Source organism: Maylandia zebra, linkage group LG16 (assembly GCF_041146795.1).
Source record: "Maylandia zebra isolate NMK-2024a linkage group LG16, Mzebra_GT3a, whole genome shotgun sequence".
NCBI classification, from domain to species: domain Eukaryota; kingdom Metazoa; phylum Chordata; class Actinopteri; order Cichliformes; family Cichlidae; genus Maylandia; species Maylandia zebra.
In genome coordinates this window covers 21,962,924-21,981,681 of record NC_135182.1, presented here as the reverse complement: position 1 = coordinate 21,981,681, position 18,758 = coordinate 21,962,924, and the positions used below count along the sequence as shown (strand labels likewise).

The 18,758-nt window shown below is 41.2% G+C and overlaps 1 protein-coding gene across 5 annotated transcripts in view; it reads left to right on the top strand.

The window, feature by feature from the left end:
• LOC101475961 (protein TANC1) overlaps positions 1-16,614 on the top strand; it is a 113,301-nt gene extending 96,687 nt beyond the window's left edge. For 4 of the 5 annotated variants that reach the window (XM_076875045.1, XM_076875044.1, XM_076875043.1 and 1 more), the window contains 10 exons: positions 3,569-3,754; positions 4,392-4,470; positions 9,418-9,551; positions 9,735-9,858; positions 9,961-10,136; positions 10,343-10,475; positions 11,317-11,408; positions 11,880-12,026; positions 13,476-13,576; positions 13,666-16,614. In XM_076875045.1, coding sequence (XP_076731160.1) covers positions 3,569-3,754; positions 4,392-4,470; positions 9,418-9,551; positions 9,735-9,858; positions 9,961-10,136; positions 10,343-10,475; positions 11,317-11,408; positions 11,880-12,026; positions 13,476-13,576; positions 13,666-15,256 — 2,763 coding nt within the window. In that variant the 3' untranslated portion in view covers positions 15,257-16,614. Of the gene's footprint in view, positions 1-3,568; positions 3,755-4,391; positions 4,471-9,417; positions 9,552-9,734; positions 9,859-9,960; positions 10,137-10,342; positions 10,476-11,316; positions 11,409-11,879; positions 12,027-13,475; positions 13,581-13,665 lie in introns of those variants that run through there. The other variant, XM_076875046.1, reaches the window with a different exon arrangement.
• The last annotated feature ends 2,144 nt before the right edge of the window (positions 16,615-18,758 follow it).

Below are 18,758 nucleotides of genomic sequence, written 5' to 3'. Positions count from 1 at the left end.
TCATAATAAATCAGATAAAATACTGCAAAGAATTAATCCTGCATTTGTGTGATTGAAATGTGTGTGCAGTGACACTGTTTTAAAGATTTGGCCTAAATAATTCTGGAGTGAATGAGCCTAAACATGATGACCGGACTAATGACACCATATCCACCTGTGACACTCACACACGCACGTATGACTTTGCCAGTTTCAGCTGAAACAATTTCAGTGTTTCAAACCATGTTCCAGAGTTTTTAGTTCACCGTTCATGAGGTTTCAAGAAGAAAATGAAAGACAGATCTGAATGTTTGAAAGTGTTTTGGAAAAACTCTGTAAAGAATAGATGAACAATACTCAAAGGATAAATTCAACTGTTTTATTTTGTTAGATAAGTTGAAAAAAAAGTTAAACAAGCAAGTAAATAACGAAACAAGGTAAAACGAAGTAAGAGCAAAAAGTTAACAAGTAAATAACGAAACAAGGTTAAATGAGGTAAGTTCAAAAAGTTAACAAGTAAATAACGAAACAAGGTTAAATGAGGTAAGTTCAAAAAGTTAACAAGTAAATAACGAAACAAGGTTAAATGAAGTAAGAGCAAAAAGTTAACAAGTAAATAAAGAAACAAGGTAGAGGAGAGAAAACCCCAACAATCCCCTCTGAGCAAGCACTAGGCGACAGTGGGGAGGAAAAACTGCCTTTAAACGGGCAGAAACCTCCGGCAGAACCAGGCTCAGGAGGGGGCAGTCAACTGCCGGGACTGGTTGGGGGGTGAACAGAGGTGGAGCAAGACGAGGCTACATCAGTTGAAGAAGCAGTATTGTCCCTCTACCGGAAAAAGCTGAAGAATCTTTTCTTCTTTTTCATGGACTTTTCCACGAGCGCCTTTTTGTCCAGGATGAGGGTTCTCAACTCCTCGATGGTTTCTGTGTTTTGCCTCTCAAGTTTCTTGCATGTTTGTTCCACCTGTTCTAATGTTGCTTGTGTTTCTTTAAGCTTTTCTTTGAGGTCTTTGGATTTTGCCTCCTGTGTCAGCTTTGCCTTCTGCAGGTCTGCATTTCTCACTTGATCTTCTTTGTGCAGGCCTTCTAGCTGCTCATTTCTTTTCTGGATATCGCGGAGCGTACACTGCAGGTCCTCATGCGTTTTGTCTTGTTTTTGCTTTTGGGCCTGCATTTCTGTGTTTTCCCGCTTCAAGTTGTTGAATTCCAACAATATCCCCTTAATGAGCTCTGAGTTGTTTTTGGCCATGTGATCAATCTTTTTCTGCATGTGTGAGCATCGTTTTTCTAGTGTTTCCTTTTCTCCCTCCAGCTCACTTGTTTTGACCTTCAGTTCATCACAGAATCCTTGCAACTTTTGATTTTTACTCTCAAAGTCCTTGATAATGCACTTTTCTTCTGGCAGTCTTTCTTTCTGTTGCTCTTTCTCTTGAAGGAGGTCTTTATTTTGGACCAATGTTTGTTCCAACTCTGCCTTCACCATTCTGTACTTTTCCTGCATGCCTTGGAGCTCGCGCTGCAGGTCTTTTTGCTTTGTGTCCTGTTGTTCCTTCTGTTGGAGGACTTCTTTATTTTTTTCTTCAGCTTCATCAAGCTTTCTTTGGAGCAGGTGATTCATTTGGTCCATGTATTGCAGATCCCACTCCATTTTATCAATCGTCGCTTTCCTGCCTTGAAGCTGCTCGGACATTTCTTTAACTTCAGCGCTCTTTTTCTTGTTTTCTTTGATGAGGGATACAATCTGCTCTCTGGCTTGAGCAAACTTGATCCCCCAGCCCTCATTAATAATGTTGATGTCGGGCTGGCGCTGTAGTGTTTCTTCCAGGTGTTTGTTTTGTGCTTCCATCTGTAAGCACTTCTTCTCCAGGTGACGTTTTTCTTCTTCAATTTGTCGAATTTTGTTCTGGAGATGGTTGTTTTCATTCCTACTCTCCTGTAATGCCCTTTGGATGGATAAGAGGCCATTTGGAGAAATTGGCCGGCCACGCGTGGAAGGAGAGGCGGCGAAATCTTTTTGTCTTGGTTGCCGTAATCTTGGATACATGTTGGCGTTTGTATCCGATGACTCTGAGAGGTTTCCAAATTTTTCTGTAGTGAACGTTTGAAGGCTGCAAACACAAAGGCTGCGAAGAAACGAACTGAAAATTGCTGTTTCTCACCCCTATTTATAGAAAAACTTCAAAGGATCCTTGTGACATCCTTGTGACATCCTTGTGACATCATCACTCCTAAGCCAATCAGATTGTCACATGACATTTTGGAATGTGGAATGGGGATATGTTTTTTTTTAAAACAGTTTTCAAATGTAACTTAATATTTAAGTGTTTCTTACTTGACCCGCTTAGTCGATTAAAAAGTTAATTGCCACGAACACCCCTAATGTTATATAACAGACCACAGAAAAAAGACAGGTTTTTTTCTACGTGACAGAGCTATAATAAATGTTTTGTTTTTTTAATTATCCTACTTTTTCTAAAAGGGAACATTATTTAAAGAAAATGTATTTAATTAAAAACTCTGTATTCATCTAAAGGGTATACCAAGAAGGGTGAGCTTCCTGCTTGAAAAGGAAATGACCAAAATAAATGTATTTCTCTGCAATTACAAACTCTGTGTAAACAGTCTTGGTGTCAAAATAAAGCTAACACTGGTGAGATGTCATCAGAGCTGTAAATATTACTGCAGATGTTACTATGTCAAAGTTACTGTGACTCAAACATAGAAAAAAATATTTTTTATTTCCCTCACCTAATTTTTAAAAGTATTTTATAGCATATAACACGTTTGAAAATATGCTTTGGTTCACATTTAACTCCAGAAAATCATAAATCAAAATATGGATATTACCTGTCCACAGATTCATGGTGCAGTAACTGCTCTTTTAACTGTCTGGTGTCTTTGCTTTGTTTGGTGTTTGTAGACATGGTTTACATGAGTTTTTAGCTGAGATTCAGAGGTTTCTGTGGACACTACTCATGTCAGCACTTATATTTCTGACCTCGTGTTATAATCGATTAAACGTGGTCTCCTCCCTTTTCCCCCCATTTCTCTGGGCATGTGTGCTTAACTAGTTAAAATAACAAACATCTGTCTCCTATTTTTGTGTCACAAAAATTATTAATTATTATTAATGATTAAAGACTTATTAATTTGTGCAGTTTTCTTGTTTTGTGTGGTTGTTGTTTTTTGTCAAGTGGAGATGAATATCTTTAAGTTGATTTGTTCACATTTGCACATCTTTCTGTTTTAAGAGAAATATGTGTTTTGAGTTTGTACACTATATGCATATAAATCAACCATTTCCTTTTTCAGTGTTTTCGTGTGGTGCATTTTTCTCTGTTTTAACAAAAGGAGAACAAAGGACTTTTAAGTCGACCTAAGATGATTTGTTTCAATTTTTACATGGTCTTATTGAGGTAATGCAAATTGAAACATTCATTCTTTTTTTGGTAATGTACTGGAAAAGCTTGATAATGGACTTTGAAAGTGCGTAAAAATTACTACGTCTGAACCATGCATACGGTATATTTACCTCACAGGTTTTTGCTGTTTCTGTTTATTAAAACCAAGAATCTTCTTTTTGCCAGGTTGATCATGTAGATAAGAGTGGCCAGTGTGCTCTGGTCCATGCTGCCCTACGAGGACACCTTGAGATTATCCAGTACCTGCTGGAGCTAGAATGGAGTGCTGAGGGGCAGCAGCAGGACTGCTCTCTGAAGAGCAAAGCTCTGCAGCAGGCTTTGATTGCAGCCTCGAGCATGGGGCACACACAGGTCTGACTGACACACATGCATGTATTTTACCAGATCCATAGACATAAATGCCCTTTTTTTTGTACTGTTTCTCGCTACAAAAGAAAGAAAACATGGATGTACAAAAAACATACTTTAAGCCACACAGGATCCTGGTTTTTCCAGTTTTAATAGTGAGACAAGACCTTTTCTTTCTTGCATGGTTTCACAACAGCCTTCACAAAGAATTTCTGATTTATTTTTTTTTAAAGATCAGAAGGAACTATAGATATATAAAATAAAAATGAGCACACAGCGTTCTCTGTGAATATGACTCAAAGCCAGAAGTACTGTTCAGAATTGCATGTAGATTCACAATCGATAACAGTGCAGCGCCTTCAGCTGCCCCGGTGAGATGTAGACTCAAGGTTTAGTTTGGCTCCCTCGTTAGCTGGAATTGGCTCCCAAGGCCTGGATTAGAATAACATAACTGGGCCAAGTGAAGTCAACCTGCATGCAGAAAAGACCCTTTTAAAGTTCAACTATTTGAATGCTCGTTTTTGTTAATGTTTTTTAAGATTAGCATTTTGTATACTGTAACCTCTCAAAGGTTTATTTGATTTTTTTTTTTTTTTCTGCTGAAACAGCATGTCATTAATCTAAGTTTCTTTTTTGGCAGGTTGTGAGAGGCTTGCTGGCGTTGAATAATGAGCACGCTGTGCAAATTGATAGTCATGACACACTGTGGGGAGAGACAGGTATGTTCTCATCAATCTTTTTGCATTACACGGCTCTTTTGTACTATCACCAGCTGTTTTTGCATTCTGAACCACACTGCTGTAATTGAATGCTGCAGTGGAAAGTCCTGTATCTGTGCTCTCCACAGTAATGCTCTCTGTTTGATGCAGAGGTCGCTCAACCCAAATGTGGGTGCATTTTAATGGCTGTTGTAAGTCCTCCTGTGCTGTACTTTCTGGTAAAAGCATTACTTACTCTTGTCGTGTAGCTTTCTGCTTGGAATTCAGTCCACACAGTATTTTCCTTTTTTTTTTAGAAAAATTGTCCCACTGAATTTTAGGAACAGTATTCCCTCGGTGCTTTATGTTAAAACAACAGCGTCGACTCCACAGTTGGTTTTATACGCTGCTAGTCCCACTCAGATTTAGAATGAGTAGTAGTTCCTGTTTTGTTTTTCCTGAAAGGATTATTTTGGACTTTTTAAAAGTTTGTCCTTCCCTCTGTGAGACAGTTTGTTTTCATTTGAAAGTGATTGAGGAGTCAAAGCAAAAAGCCATGTGGTGCTGCAGGAAACGGCATGAAGTCGGAAAAGCAGAAGGTGGCTGTCAGATTTAAGACGGGTTACTTGAAGGTTGTCTGACAGAAATGATACAGCAGACTGCAAGGCTGCATTGGCCGGGAAGCGTTCATGCATCATAATTTTTAGCCATTAAAGCATTACTACTTTGTCTTTAATGCAGTATTTTAACGGTAACTCATTACTTTTGCTGAACTCAGTAATCGCATTAGAGTGAGTACTTAATCATGTTATTACTTGTGTTCCACGAGTCTTCAATCTGAATAATGGCAGGGAAAAAAATCATTAAACATACAATTTCATCACGTGCACAGCATGGTAAATGGCCTGTATTTATATAGCGCTTTACTAGTCCTTAAGGACCCCAAAGCGCTTTACATATCCAGTCATCCACACATTCACACACTGGTGATGGCAAGCTACATTGTAGCCACAGCCACCCTGGGGCGCACTGACAGAGGCACTGACAGCAACCACCTGACGCCATTTTTAAAAGACGAAAAAGATTGTCTTCAGTTTTTAAGTGTTTGACGTTTTTCGAATGTCTATAATCTGTGATGGAGAAAGGGAAAAATTTTATGTACTACATAAGATTTCTATTTTATGTCACAGTGCAGAGATCCAGATGTTCAATACAGATGGTTAAAAAGCACAGCTATGCTTTATTTTTCATTGATCCTAGTAATACTTGTGATGCATTATGTAAGAATGAGACACATGTGGTGTTAGAGCTTCAATATTCCTCACAATCATTAGTGCAGGTTGTGTTAAAACATTGGCCACATTTTTGTCATCATCATTATGAACATCTGCCCTGAGAGTCAAGTGTCCAGATAGCATTAGACAACAGTATTAGTTGTCGCTGCAGTCATAGTAGAATATGTATAAAGAAGAATTCTCTTTGTGTGTCTCTCAACTCTAACCCAGCAGGATTTAGCATTCAAAGTTGGCTGCTTTAAGAATGTAGGTCAGCTTCTTAGTGGAGAGGTTGTCCAAAGTGTGGCTAACTGCTGCTTGTTCTCTGTTAAATGACTGCTTCAGATGATTTTGCAGTGCTGGCCTGGGACAAAGATCTTTCCCTCTGAAATGTAGATTAGATCTGCTTGGAGCAAAGTAAAATCCAATAGTACACGTGGCTTTCCAGTATTTGACTTTCAGCTCTTTTTAACAAAGTGGATGTTTAATCATTGCTATCACCTCACCTCTTCCTTCTAAAGTAATAACATAGTGGGTCACAGGTGGCAGTAGTCAGAGCTGTGGCTCCGCTGACCTGAAACACAGTGAGTCTTAACCCCTTGACATGACCTTGAATTAACATATTTTTGCACCCACCTGGCACTCATTAAAACTGTGATCCTGGCTCATCTGTATTCAAGGGGATTAAATCTGTAAACAACAGTAAACACAGTTATGACCACAATGTAGATTTGTCTGCACTCAGTCATGCTTGGGGGGGGAAAAATGAATAAAAAAAGCTGGAATTTTGCTGCAGACATAAATTGAATATTTAGTGGTGGAGTGGCTGCACTGTCTAGAAATGACTAGATACAAACACCAGAAATTATTAGCGATGAAGCAATATTTGAAATCCCTTTGCTGCTATTCAGCTGCAGGTTTATTAATCCAATTGTTGTGCTGTGATGCAGAGAAGATGGAAAGCGAAAAAGAAAATTCAGAAATATCCCCTTGAAAACCAGCCTTTTGTCGTTGCCTCAGAAACGCTCCTCTCATAACGATGTGTGAAATGTTATAGCGTGTTTAAAATTCATCGGAGTATTACATCTCACTGCAAATAGACCTGCTGTCTCTTGTGTTTAAATAGAAGAAGATTTGATTGTACATCTGTGCAAACTCTATCTTTTAAAGTCCCCTCTTAGGATGCAATAAACCTCCCTGTTATGCAAAGAAAGGCAATTTACCTGCAAAGAGTCATTCTAGTTGTTGTAAGCATGACTGGCTTGTGGCAAAGAGCCACAGCATTGTTGTTTTGCATAAAAGCAATTTTTGTTACATATTTTGGTCTTTTTCTATAATTGCAAATGAAGTAGATACTACCGTTTATTTGGGAAGTGAACCCCCAGTTCCTTGGGTGAAAATCTTGCAAGATCCTTTCATCCACCATGATGTTGTCCCTATGTCGACTTTATTTAAATACTTTTTTGTCTAGCACAAGCTTTAGTATTTTGTGGTCTTAGTCCCTGAATTGCAAAGCTATGATCAAACAGCAGGATTCTTGACCCCAGAGGAAGATGTTGAAGGGGCAAAGCGACAAGGACAATATCAGTTATCCAAGAATCAGGAAGTTTGGTTTACTTAAAGAAATACAGCCGGGAATTAAGCTACACTTTCAAGCTCGGTCTTCATGAAGAAATTGTAATCATTTGAGTAAAGTGAATTCATTTTCATGTTCAAGAATTTGAAAATAATTGAGCTTTGTGACACAGCATGTCATCCTGCTGGAAGCAGTGTGATCATAAAGGGATGGTCAGCAGTAATACTCATGTTTGCCGTGTCGTTACTCATGTACGGTGGGTTGGGTCTCACCATTACACCACCAGCAGCTTAAACTGTTGATACAAGAATGGATGCATTCTTGTTGTTTATGCCAAATTGTGACCCTGTCGTCTGAACGTTGCAGCAGAACCAATTTTAGTGAGAATCTTGAACCTCTGTTTCCTGTTCTTAGCTGGCACATAGTGTGGTTTTCTGCTGCTGTAGCCCATCTGCTTCAAGGTTTGACACGGTGTGTGTGTTTAAAGATGCTCTTCTGCATACCTTGGTTTTAAGGGGTGGTTATTTGAGTTGCAGCTGCCTTCAACAAGCTGTTGAACAGGCAAAACCAAGTGATAATTGTTCAAAACCATTGTCTGGATTGTCTTTCATCATTTTCCTGCAACCGTGTTTTTTTCTTAAATTGACAGTCTGTCAGGTTTTTTTAATGAAACTCTGAACAGTTCTTGTTCTGAAACTATTACAGGCACAAGCATGGACAAACTGAAATATTCCTTACTGTGGTTAGAAAGGCATTTGGCATTGTTTTGAGAAAAAATTTAAAAAAAAAAGAGTTCCAGCTTTTTTCTTTCTTTTTTTTTTTTTATCTGCAAAGCTTTGCTTAAAATGTCAGGTCACGACCTCTCTGTTGTTGGTGTGTCTTGAGCTCTGCCAGCCTGGTTGCAGAATAGGGCTATTATACGTTTACCTAGTCTATCAAAGTGATTTAAAGACGCTTTGAAGGTGGCTTGTAGGTGGTCTGCACGGATAGGAAGAGGAGAGGTGAAATGCAGGAGAGCTGAGATGAATAGCTTTCAAAACACAAGATAAGGAAGGATATCTTTGCAAGTCGCTCTAAAACAATAAAAGTTAGAAAAGGAGCTCCTTATTCTGTGAGTAGGAATGTTGATAATCTTCTGTAGAAGCTCTTACTTTGAAGGTTCGAATAAATACCCTCATCAATATATGGAAAGGTCTCTGAGGATGAAGAACTTCTAAGAATAACGTGTAAAAACATGAAGAGTGCAGCTCTTGAGCTGCTGATTATATGTTCATTGTAGGCCACTACCATCCCCACTCTGGCTAACGCCGCTCCCTTGAGAACAAGCACAGCCTAAGTTTAGTTCCTTAGAGTCATTGTTCTGCTCTGTGCCGTGTGAGAGGATATCCATATTTTGAGCAGATGGAGGCTGGGATTGGTTGGCTCTGATGACTGTTCATCCAGATGGATGATGTCAGAGAGACAAGAAGGCTTAGCGGCACCTTAAATCTTTGTGAGAGCAAAGCTGCTCCGATTCTTAACGTTGGATCCCTCTTTGTTTGGATAACCAGCACTCATTTAAGACCAGTCCATCTGCTGACGAACTGTAAGCATCCAACACTTGAAGAATCTCTTTTCTTTACAAGCATCAATTAATACAGCGTTTGAGTTCCTTTTCTTTAAAATTAATTGGCTAATTCCAGTTAATCTCGGTTTGAGGAAGATACAAAACGTAAACAAGAACGGGCATTTAACACAGTTGCTGGATTTTTCTTGTCTAATGTTTGTCTGCTGATGCATGAAATGACTGAATTCTCATCTCTTTGTCCAAGGCCGGGGGAACTTGAGGCAGGAATTTAATGAGTTTAATAAGCATAAACATAATTATCTGATTTAAAGTCAATTAGTAGCACGCTGCAGCTTACACTCCTTATTTTTCCAGAGATTCTGGAGTCACTGTTTCTATCTGAGCCGTACACAGTACTTCAAGGGTACTAAAGACATTGGATGCCTCTTTATTAGCAGCAAACAACACTGTGTACTGGACACATTTTGTTCGCTTTCAAAGTGTTTCTTTTACGATATATTAATAAGTAAATGTGTCTGAAGAAGTGCCTGTGTCCCCTTTCCTCACTTTAGCCTTGACGGCTGCAGCCGGTCGTGGCAAGATGGAGGTATGCAGCTTTCTGTTGGAGCAGGGGGCGGTGGTGCAGCAGGTCAACAGGCGGGGGGTGTCTCCTCTCTTCTGCGCGGTCAGACAAGGACACTGGCAGGTGAGAGTTTCTGAGTGGTTACAAATAACAACACTGCTTCCAACTACAGTTACACAGTGGCATCTTTCTCCAAACGTGTGGCATTTGATTGCATTATGTGTCCTGCCCTCACAGTCTCCTGCTTTCTTAAATAACGCTGCGCGTGAGCTCTGTATAGCTGAACCTTATTCGCCTGTGTGTTAGATTGCAGAGCTGCTGCTACAGAATGGTGCTGACATTAACATCAGTGACAAGCAGGGCAGGACCCTGCTCATGGTGGCCGCTTGTGAGGGTCACCTGAGTACTGTGGAGTTTCTGCTTTCTAAAGGTGAGCGGTGCACCAAAGCATCATATGCCAGTTAGCTAGTTGTAGTCAACAGTGTGTTCATATGAAACAACTGTTTGTTTGTTTTTTCCATTGGTCTTAAAGGTGCATCTTTAACGTCGATGGACAAGGAGGGACTGACGCCCCTGAGCTGGGCATGTTTAAAAGGACATAAGAATGTGGTGCAGTTTTTGGTAGAGAAGGGTGCGGTCATCGACCACACGGACAAAAACGGACGAACTCCACTGGACCTCGCTGCCTTCTATGGAGACGCAGAGATTGTGAGTGAAATTGTTTTAAATTTGCTGAAACACACACACCCCCTCCAATATCCTTAGAGACACAAAAACACCACACGTCCCAATCTTTATTTAGCCTTAATTAACATTCCACTAAGGTTATTGAACACATACTGTTGTGAGTTAGCTGCACTCTTGACTGTGGATGCATTGTTCATGTTTTCTTAACCATCTGTGGCCTCCTATAGGTCCAGTATTTGGTGGAAAGAGGAGCAGTGATAGAGCATGTGGACCACAGTGGGATGAGGCCTCTGGACCGGGCCATAGGTTGTAGGAACACGTCAGTGGTGGTGACTCTATTAAAGAAAGGAGCAAAGCTGGGTAAGAACTCTTAAAAAATGCCTTGACTAAGGGTGAAACTGCTTAAAGCTGTATTTTGTATATTTATTACCAACATGTCAAATTGAGACTAGTGAGTGAGGGAAACCAGTACCAGTTTGTACAACCCTCTTTGGACAGCTTTACGCCTGTGGTTTCTACAAAGTGCCCGCAGAGTACTGTCACATCTCAGTAAACACAGAAAGACAGTATTTTGTTACGTTTCTATGTCGGGTTTGTTTCTGCCCTCTTCTGTATCTCATGGTACTAAATACAATCAGACAAAATTTGTGGAATGTCGTGGGAAAACTGTTTCCATTCCTGCTTTTCACTCACTGTGGGCGTGTGTGTACCCTAACTATAAAGAGTATGTCGGTCCCATTTCTCCCTGATGAGCTGCTTGGCTAATTTAAGAATGTGACTTATCACCCAAATGACATTCATAAAGCTACATTTCTGCAGCTTATCTTCAGCGCACTCTGCTGTCTTGGAGAAAAAAAATAGAGCTGAACCTTTAAATTTTCCTCGGCGCAGTCAGCGTGCATTTACTGATGAAAATGTGACATCATTTCAACTTAAGTGAGCCATAATTGTATATTGTCACACTGCACTTTGTAACACAATTTGCTTTCGCTTCAAATAACAACCCTTCCTGTCGCATGACCTCTCTTCTCTTCCTCCTAACTGTTAACTGGCCTCAATAAACTTAAGGCTACAGAACGTCTCCTTATGATCGATCAGGTACAATCTTTAGGTAACTTTACCTTGTACCAAATTAAAGAGAATACGATGTCCGTCTGTTCAAGCTGAAAACGGCACCATGAATTGCCTTCTGCTTCCGCAGGGAACGCTGCTTGGGCCATGGCTACTTCAAAGCCTGACATCCTCATCATCCTCCTTCAGAAGCTGATGGAGGAAGGAAACCTGCTTTACAAGGTATCTGAAATAGAAACTGATTCCTCTCGACAGTAAAGATGATTTTCCTGTTTTAATGAAATGCTTAAAAAAAACACAGACATGGCTCCTCCAATCTTTTTTATAAAAAGGAGTGGAGAGAAGGATGGTTTTTTCTTGCTTAGATAAATGTAGACAATGAATCGATGTGCATGTTTCATAGCACTCAACAAAGGTGCCGTGATCGATGTCTGACATTTAACAGATTGAGTTTGCAGCAGAAAGGACAAACCTGTCATGTGTAACTTGTTAGTGTGTGTGTGCGCGTCTTATCTGAGCTTGTCTGTTTGTTGTATGTGTGATTGATGAGAAGGGAGGACTTGAGCCAGAGAACAGCTATTGTGGGAGTATCTGGTGGATGCCTTGGCCTGCTTCTCTCCCCTACATTATTCCGCTTTTCCTTTGGTTCTCTCCTCTTCCTCACCACGTGTTTGCCCTTCATGTGTCCTGCAGAAAGGGAAGATGAAAGAGGCAGCCCAGAGGTACCAGTACGCCCTGAGGAAGTTTCCCAGAGAAGGCTTCGGTGATGAACTGAAGGCATTTAAAGACCTGAGGGTCTCCCTGTACCTCAATCTCTCCCGCTGTCGCAGGAAAACCAATGTACGTCTCTCAAGAGACTTTGATTTCTTCTTCATTCATATTTATTTATGAATGTGTAATAATATTGTTATTGATATACTGTGCAAATGTCGTGAACCCTTAATCGATATTTCAATTTTGGGCTCAAATCAATGTAAAGATATCTGTGGGAGGTCAGGATATTTGTAAAACACAGTGAAAGCTGGGTCGTGGTTTAGGGCTGGATTTCAGTCAGTATTTTCTTGTCACAACAAGTTTTCATCCACCATGTAAACCATGGCAGCACCCTGATTTTTTTTTTAGCATGACAATGATCCCAAACAACTTACTAGTGCAGTAAAAGCATGCCTGGACAGAAAAAGAAACACCCAGTGGAACTCAATCAGTCATGGACTGGCCTCCACAGAGCCCAGACCTCAACAAGACTGAAGCAGCGTGGGATCATCTTGACAGAGAATGGACCAAAAGTCAACCAACATGCAAAGAAGAGCTTTGAATGATCTTCAAGAAGCCTGGAAACTGCATTCTTCAACACAACTTGAACCTAAGAAAGTTCAGGCTGTGTCGAAGAATAAAGGTGGTCACACCAAATGTTGACTTCAATGCTTGTTTCCTTGTGTAGTTGCACATGTTTCAATCAATGTGCACATTTCTCTATTAAACTATTAAAAAAAATAATAATAAGGCCCCACTCAAGACCTTTGCACAGTATTGTATGCATATATTACTGTATAGAAAGGAAAGGAGGAAATCTGTGACTCTGCTGTGGTTTGAGTATGTGCAGACACAAGAAGGCTTGTTAGTGTTTAGCTGGTAACATGGGTGGTAGGGGTGGGAGAAGGGTGCAGACAGTTCTAATGTCAGCTTCTCCGCTCACTCATGTTTTACAGAATGATGGAGTAATATTTAAGCTGGGATGTGCATTTTGAAAATGACACCAAAGAAAGCATCATGAAAATGTGAACATATGAAAGGTTTTGGGTTATTTTCCCCCCAGATAATAGTTTCTGCAGATTTAGTTTTGTTTACAGTCCAAAGCCCAAGTCTAGCAGGAAGACGTTTGTAGTGAGCCAGCTGTTTGTGCAATTACATGCCGCAAGCAAGAAGATAAACAGGCGGCACAAGGTTGTGTGTTTTCTACAATAAACTAACTACCTGGGGTGCCTGCCAGGCATTTTATCACTTCACATGGGGAGTATAAAGTGTGAGAGAGATGTTGCGTGGATCGCAGTCAGCCGTCATATAGTGTTTGGAAACATTGTTTGTGTGTGTGATACAAAACAGACAAAAAGGGGAAAAAATGCACTCAAAGCAAGAAAACTGTGACATAAAATGAAGTAAGTCACAGATGTTCTACTCTGTGACAGGAACTAAGTAGTGTATACTGGTTTCCATTATCACTATAGCAAGAAGAGAATAACAACTGGTTCAAAATCATTTATCCGTTTTGTTTTTTTGCCTCGGCTGTAGGATTTTGGGATGGCTGAGGAGTTTGCAACAAAAGCGCTGGAGCTGAAACCCAAATCCTATGAGGCCTACTATGCCCGTGCCAGAGCTAAAAGAAGCAGCAGGTAAGCGGTTCAGTAACTCCACACCAGCGTTGTGTTGATGTTTTTATTTTATTTATGCCTCGGGTTACAATGCCTCTCTCCATTCGCAGGCAGTTTACAGCAGCCTTAGCTGACTTACATGAAGCAGCCAAGCTGTGTCCCAATAACCGGGAAATCCGCCGTCTGCTGGCTCGAGTGGAGGACGAATGTAAACAGATGCAGCGAACTCAGACCAAAGGAGGCCTCGGTGGGGCTGCAGCTGCATCCAGCCAGGCATCAGGAGGCCACGAGTCTGACCAGGAGCAAGACGAAGGGCAGGACGACCCCTCAGAGCACAGCCTTGCTAGGAGTGTAGAAGGCCAAAGAGAGATTCTTGAAGAGGAGGAAGAGGAGGAGGATGCCATGCAGCATGACAGGACAGGTGAAGCCTGCTGGTCCCAGAGCAGTTACTCTTTTAACAAAGTCTTACCCTCTGAGTCAGCGGCTGCCAGCATCAGTGTGGGACACCAGAATCAGAGTCTGAGCCCCAGCTCACCCCCAGGCCCCAGCAGGCTTCCTCCTCACAGGTACCCTCGTGAGCACCGGGATGCCCTGCCTCAACAGGGGCTGGTCCTGCAGCCAACCAAGCAAGCCCAAATTGTCAAGACCAATCAGCACATGAGTTCCATGCAGACCGGGGGAGGAGCCGTGGGGGGTCGCTCGGCAGGGGCCAAATCTCAGTACGCTCCCTCCAGTCCGTTACCCAGCCGACACATGTCCAGCATGCTGAAGCCGGGCCCAGGTATCGACATCGGCCCTCTGCCCACCCCAGCTGACGAGCCCATGTATGGGAACCGCATGTTGCTGGCAGCTGCCTCCTCTTCCATAGGTCACAGTTGTGAAAGTGAGAGTCTCCACTCCTCTCAAGCCTCTTACTCATCCTGCAGCAACTCTAAAGGTCTGGGCCAAGACAGGCTGTCTGCCCACTCCGCATCGTCCTTGGATGGCTTGGCCTGCTCTGGTCCTGGATTCCAGGGGAATCACTCAGAGTCTGGAAAGGAAGGGATGTGCGCTGCAGCGGGATCTCAGGGAGGCGGTGGCAGCAGCAGCATGCGTGTGTCTAGTTCCACCAGCAGCCTGGCATCAAGCAGCAGCCTGTCAGACAGCGGCAAGCTAGGTCCTGACGTTCGCACCAAGATCACTGACAAAACAAAGCACAGCCAACAGGGCAGCGCCGCAGCCGAGTACAAACCCAGGCCCTTCATGGGCATAACCGACAAGACAGCCCGTTTTCAGCAACAGCAGCAGCAGCAGATTCAACAGCAGCAGCACCACGGCTTGCAGAGTCACCCGAGCCTGCAGTCTATCGGTCGCAGCTGGCTGAACCACTCCTCCGACGGCCTCGTGTGTCACAACATGTCGACAATGGGCCTGCAATCTGTCGACGGCAAAACGGCGAGCTCATACCAGGAGCAGCACAAACCTCCACCACCTCAGGGTGGTATGGCGATGAGTAGCTTACAAAATGGCATGCATGCCAAGGAATTTGCAGAGAAGTTCTGCCAAGCTGCCAACTGTTACAAAGAGTCCAAGCCAGCACTGGCTATGCCACACACGTTAATGGACAGTAAGCCTAAGCAGCCTGGCCTAGCTCGAGATAATCCTGCCATTCACGTAGCTTCAATGAAACCAAAGCGATCATTTATAGAGTCGAATGTGTAGACAAGCGTCTTTTATCTCTCTTACAATCCTTAACGCACACGCGCACAGACACAAGGAAAAATCTAAAGTGAGAGGGACTTGTTTCATATTTTTTAACCAACCCCAGAGTGCAGTCTGACGTTAAGTCTTATAAGGAGTACAGTTTGCAAGCTGTTTGTTTTCCCGGGAATTCAGGCACCAAGCAGCGTGCAGAAGGCTCCAAATTTTTACTCGTCCCAATCTGCCGCTTCTGGCTGTCAGCTTTTGTTACATGACATGTCCGTCGTCGTTCAGCCAGGCTGGAGACAAAGCACTGAAGGAAGTATCCAGACATGTACTCTACAGTCCTGATCAACAAAACGGTGGCAATGAGCACTTTACACAGTTAGCAAGTGCTTAAACAACATATTCAGTTACAGCTTAATGTTATTACAGAGTAATTCATTTACGTCCATGGTGCTGAGAGCAAAGAAATACGGTCTCTTTAAAAATGATTGAGAACCCTTTGTTTTCTGCACACTTTGCTGCAATTGCTTTTAATTCAATTTGAATCAAATTGTCATTTTACACTCAGTAGCCCAAAAATGACAAAGTGCAAACACATTTGCTGAGTTCTTTGTAATTTCATTGAAAATCAGACACCGAAGCCTCTCATTCATCTGTTTAAATTTGCAAAAGAGCAAAGTGTGCACAAAATAAATGGATGTGAAGGAAGACGTAGTCCCCGGTGAAACGTTCAGAGGGTTTAAGGGACGGGCATTCCTGTGTTTTACGAAGGACGTTATAGATCCTCATGTTGTGTATATTATATAAATATGTACTTTTCCTTCTTTTCAGTGAAGGTCCATGTTAAGTGTATTGACAAGTTCCGACTTGTGTATCTCGAGTTTTAGGCACAATGTTGTTCAAATGGTGTTAAAGGTTCTAAAACAAAAAACAAAAAAGCATTTGTTAAATATGTTTGTACATTATATAAAATCACCATTAACACTGAATTGAATTCCTTTCTGTATCTGCTTGTTGTTGCTGTCTAGTTTAATTTATTTACAGCGCCAATGGCTTGGTTAATTGTAAAAGCAATATATTTTATATAGTTATTTTTGCACAGCTACTAAGACATTTTATGATTCTCAGTGTTGAGATTTAAGTGCATGCTTCAATTGCAGTTTATATTACAGAGTGGAAAAAAGTCTATAAAAGCAGAAAAATGGTTTGGGGACTCAGTGCCATCAGTTCTATTTTATTATGTACATTAAATGCAATTGTTGCCATGTTTTCAGTATTGTGAGCTTTATTAGCTGTGATCACATACTGTAATTGAACGTTTTTGCCATAGCTACCATGGGAGAGAGAAATAAAGACCCACTGAGGAAACAAAATTGCTCTGTTCACTTTTATCCTTTGGGCTGATTTGGTGAAGCATCGGTCATAAAGATCTACAGGAGTGTAAACATAACTCTACCATGTGGTCACAGTTGAAAGCAGTTCAGCAGATTAACATAGCTCAACTTGTCCTGGTTGCACTATACACGCCATTTCCCACATACATTAGCCAAAGAATTAAAAGCTACTAGAGCCAGTGAGACTATTTCCATAGAAGCTGAAGATTTTTCCTCTTCTGAATTTCTGCTGTATTTGCTTTAGAAGCTCCACACTTTATCAGCCTAATCAAAAACTGAAGCTGCACACGGGAAATAAGCCAGTGTACGGTGTTGAATGAGGACACTGAATTTAAAGATAAGGTATAGAAAACGGTTGCAAAACAGATTCTTCAGGACGGTAAGTTTCTTCTTCGTGCATTCTTTTATTGCAGCATGTAAGATTTTAGCAGTGCTCTAATTGGAAGCTATTGTACACAAATAGTAATTGAACATTCATATATTCCTTTCAAAGTATTTCTTTTTATATGTGGAGTAAATTTAGTGAAATATCTCTGAAATGCAATGTATTTACATGGAGCTAGGATTAGCTTAGCTTTACCTGTAATGTGTCAGTGTCCATCAAGTGTGTCATAGATGCGTGCGTAGGACTGGTGTATGTAATGTTAGAACAAAAAAGAATTTTTAAAAGACAGGGTGGGAACCTAACTAGAAAACAATTGCCGGTTTCCCAGTGATGGTCTTAAATTGTGCCGATTGCAAGCAACTGGCAACCAGCCGGTCGCTCAGAGATTGAGAGCGTTGCATGCTTAACTTGAGTGACCAAGGCGATCGCACAGGTTTCCTGGTGGAAGACCAATTATCTCCAAACAATTATGGTCTGACTCAGACTGATTGCAATCGCTTCAGACAGACTGGCAAAAGTTTGCAAATAACTGCAGTCTAATTTATAAACGCTGACAGATTGCCAACACTCAGTTGCTTGTAATCTGGTTATTTTCCTATGTAATAGCAAGGTGAGTGTCATTTTGCAGTAAATCACCATCCTGAAACAGCTAAGTCAATATTTGTGCAGGAATTCCTGTTTTAACTCAATTAGGTTCTGGTTGGACTCTGAATTTAAACCGTTCATATGAGTTTCTTGTCCATGTAGAGGGCAAAAGATTGATCATTTTTGCTGATGTATCACACTTGTGATCACTCTGATCACAAACCTATCGCACACAAATGCCAACTTGGTCCTACTACGTTGCAAACTGACAACAGGGTGCTACTAACTTTCGATGGCCGTTTTATCACCTTCTTGAAATCACTTTGAGGACATCAACTGACTGCAAGTGGGTGTAGACCTGGCTCCTGAATCCAAACAACCATTTCAAACTCAAAAGAGTTTAAGTTTGTTGCACACAATTGCAATACATTTTAGTCATGCCACGGCCTCCGGTGGCTGTTTTCCCTGTGGTGACCTAAGCTTGTAAAAGTACAGACATTCTGTACAGATAGTAGTGTTAAAAATAATATTTGATTACTGAGTACTTGCATGTAAGCTTTAAATTTCCAGTTTATCAGATACCACTGAGCAATCTTTACCTTTAAAAAGAAAATGTAGGGAGTAAATGTGAAAAGATGCCAGAAAAAGAACTAGTCAAGTAAAATACCGATACCTGAAAATTGGGCATTGCAACTATTGCATGTTTAAGATGCACCATCTTCACCACTGAAACCAAGAAGCTAAGTCTATGGTTGGTTAGTGGGGGGTGAGCTATTGGTTTACCCTCGTGGGAGTTTCATTATGACCCAACGATGATTTTTAAACAACAGCATTCAGTTTTACATGGCATCTTCCAGAATTACTGAGCTAGAATAAACCACTGCAAGCTGTTAGTAACAGAGTAAAGCTACAGTAGGTTTTAAAATGTCACACTATAGTACTTAGTAAGTAATTAATAACTGGAGTAAGATTATATAAAGGTTGCTGAATATTAGCCAAATAATGACCGATTTTTGATAATGCTAACTCAAGTCACAGTCAAAAACACGTGATGCCAGTTGCACAGATAAATGCAGTAAATCTAAAGTTCTAGCATCAGCCTCCATTAGCGATATGCTAATAGTCATGCCAGTCCAAATAAGGCTGTGAAAGC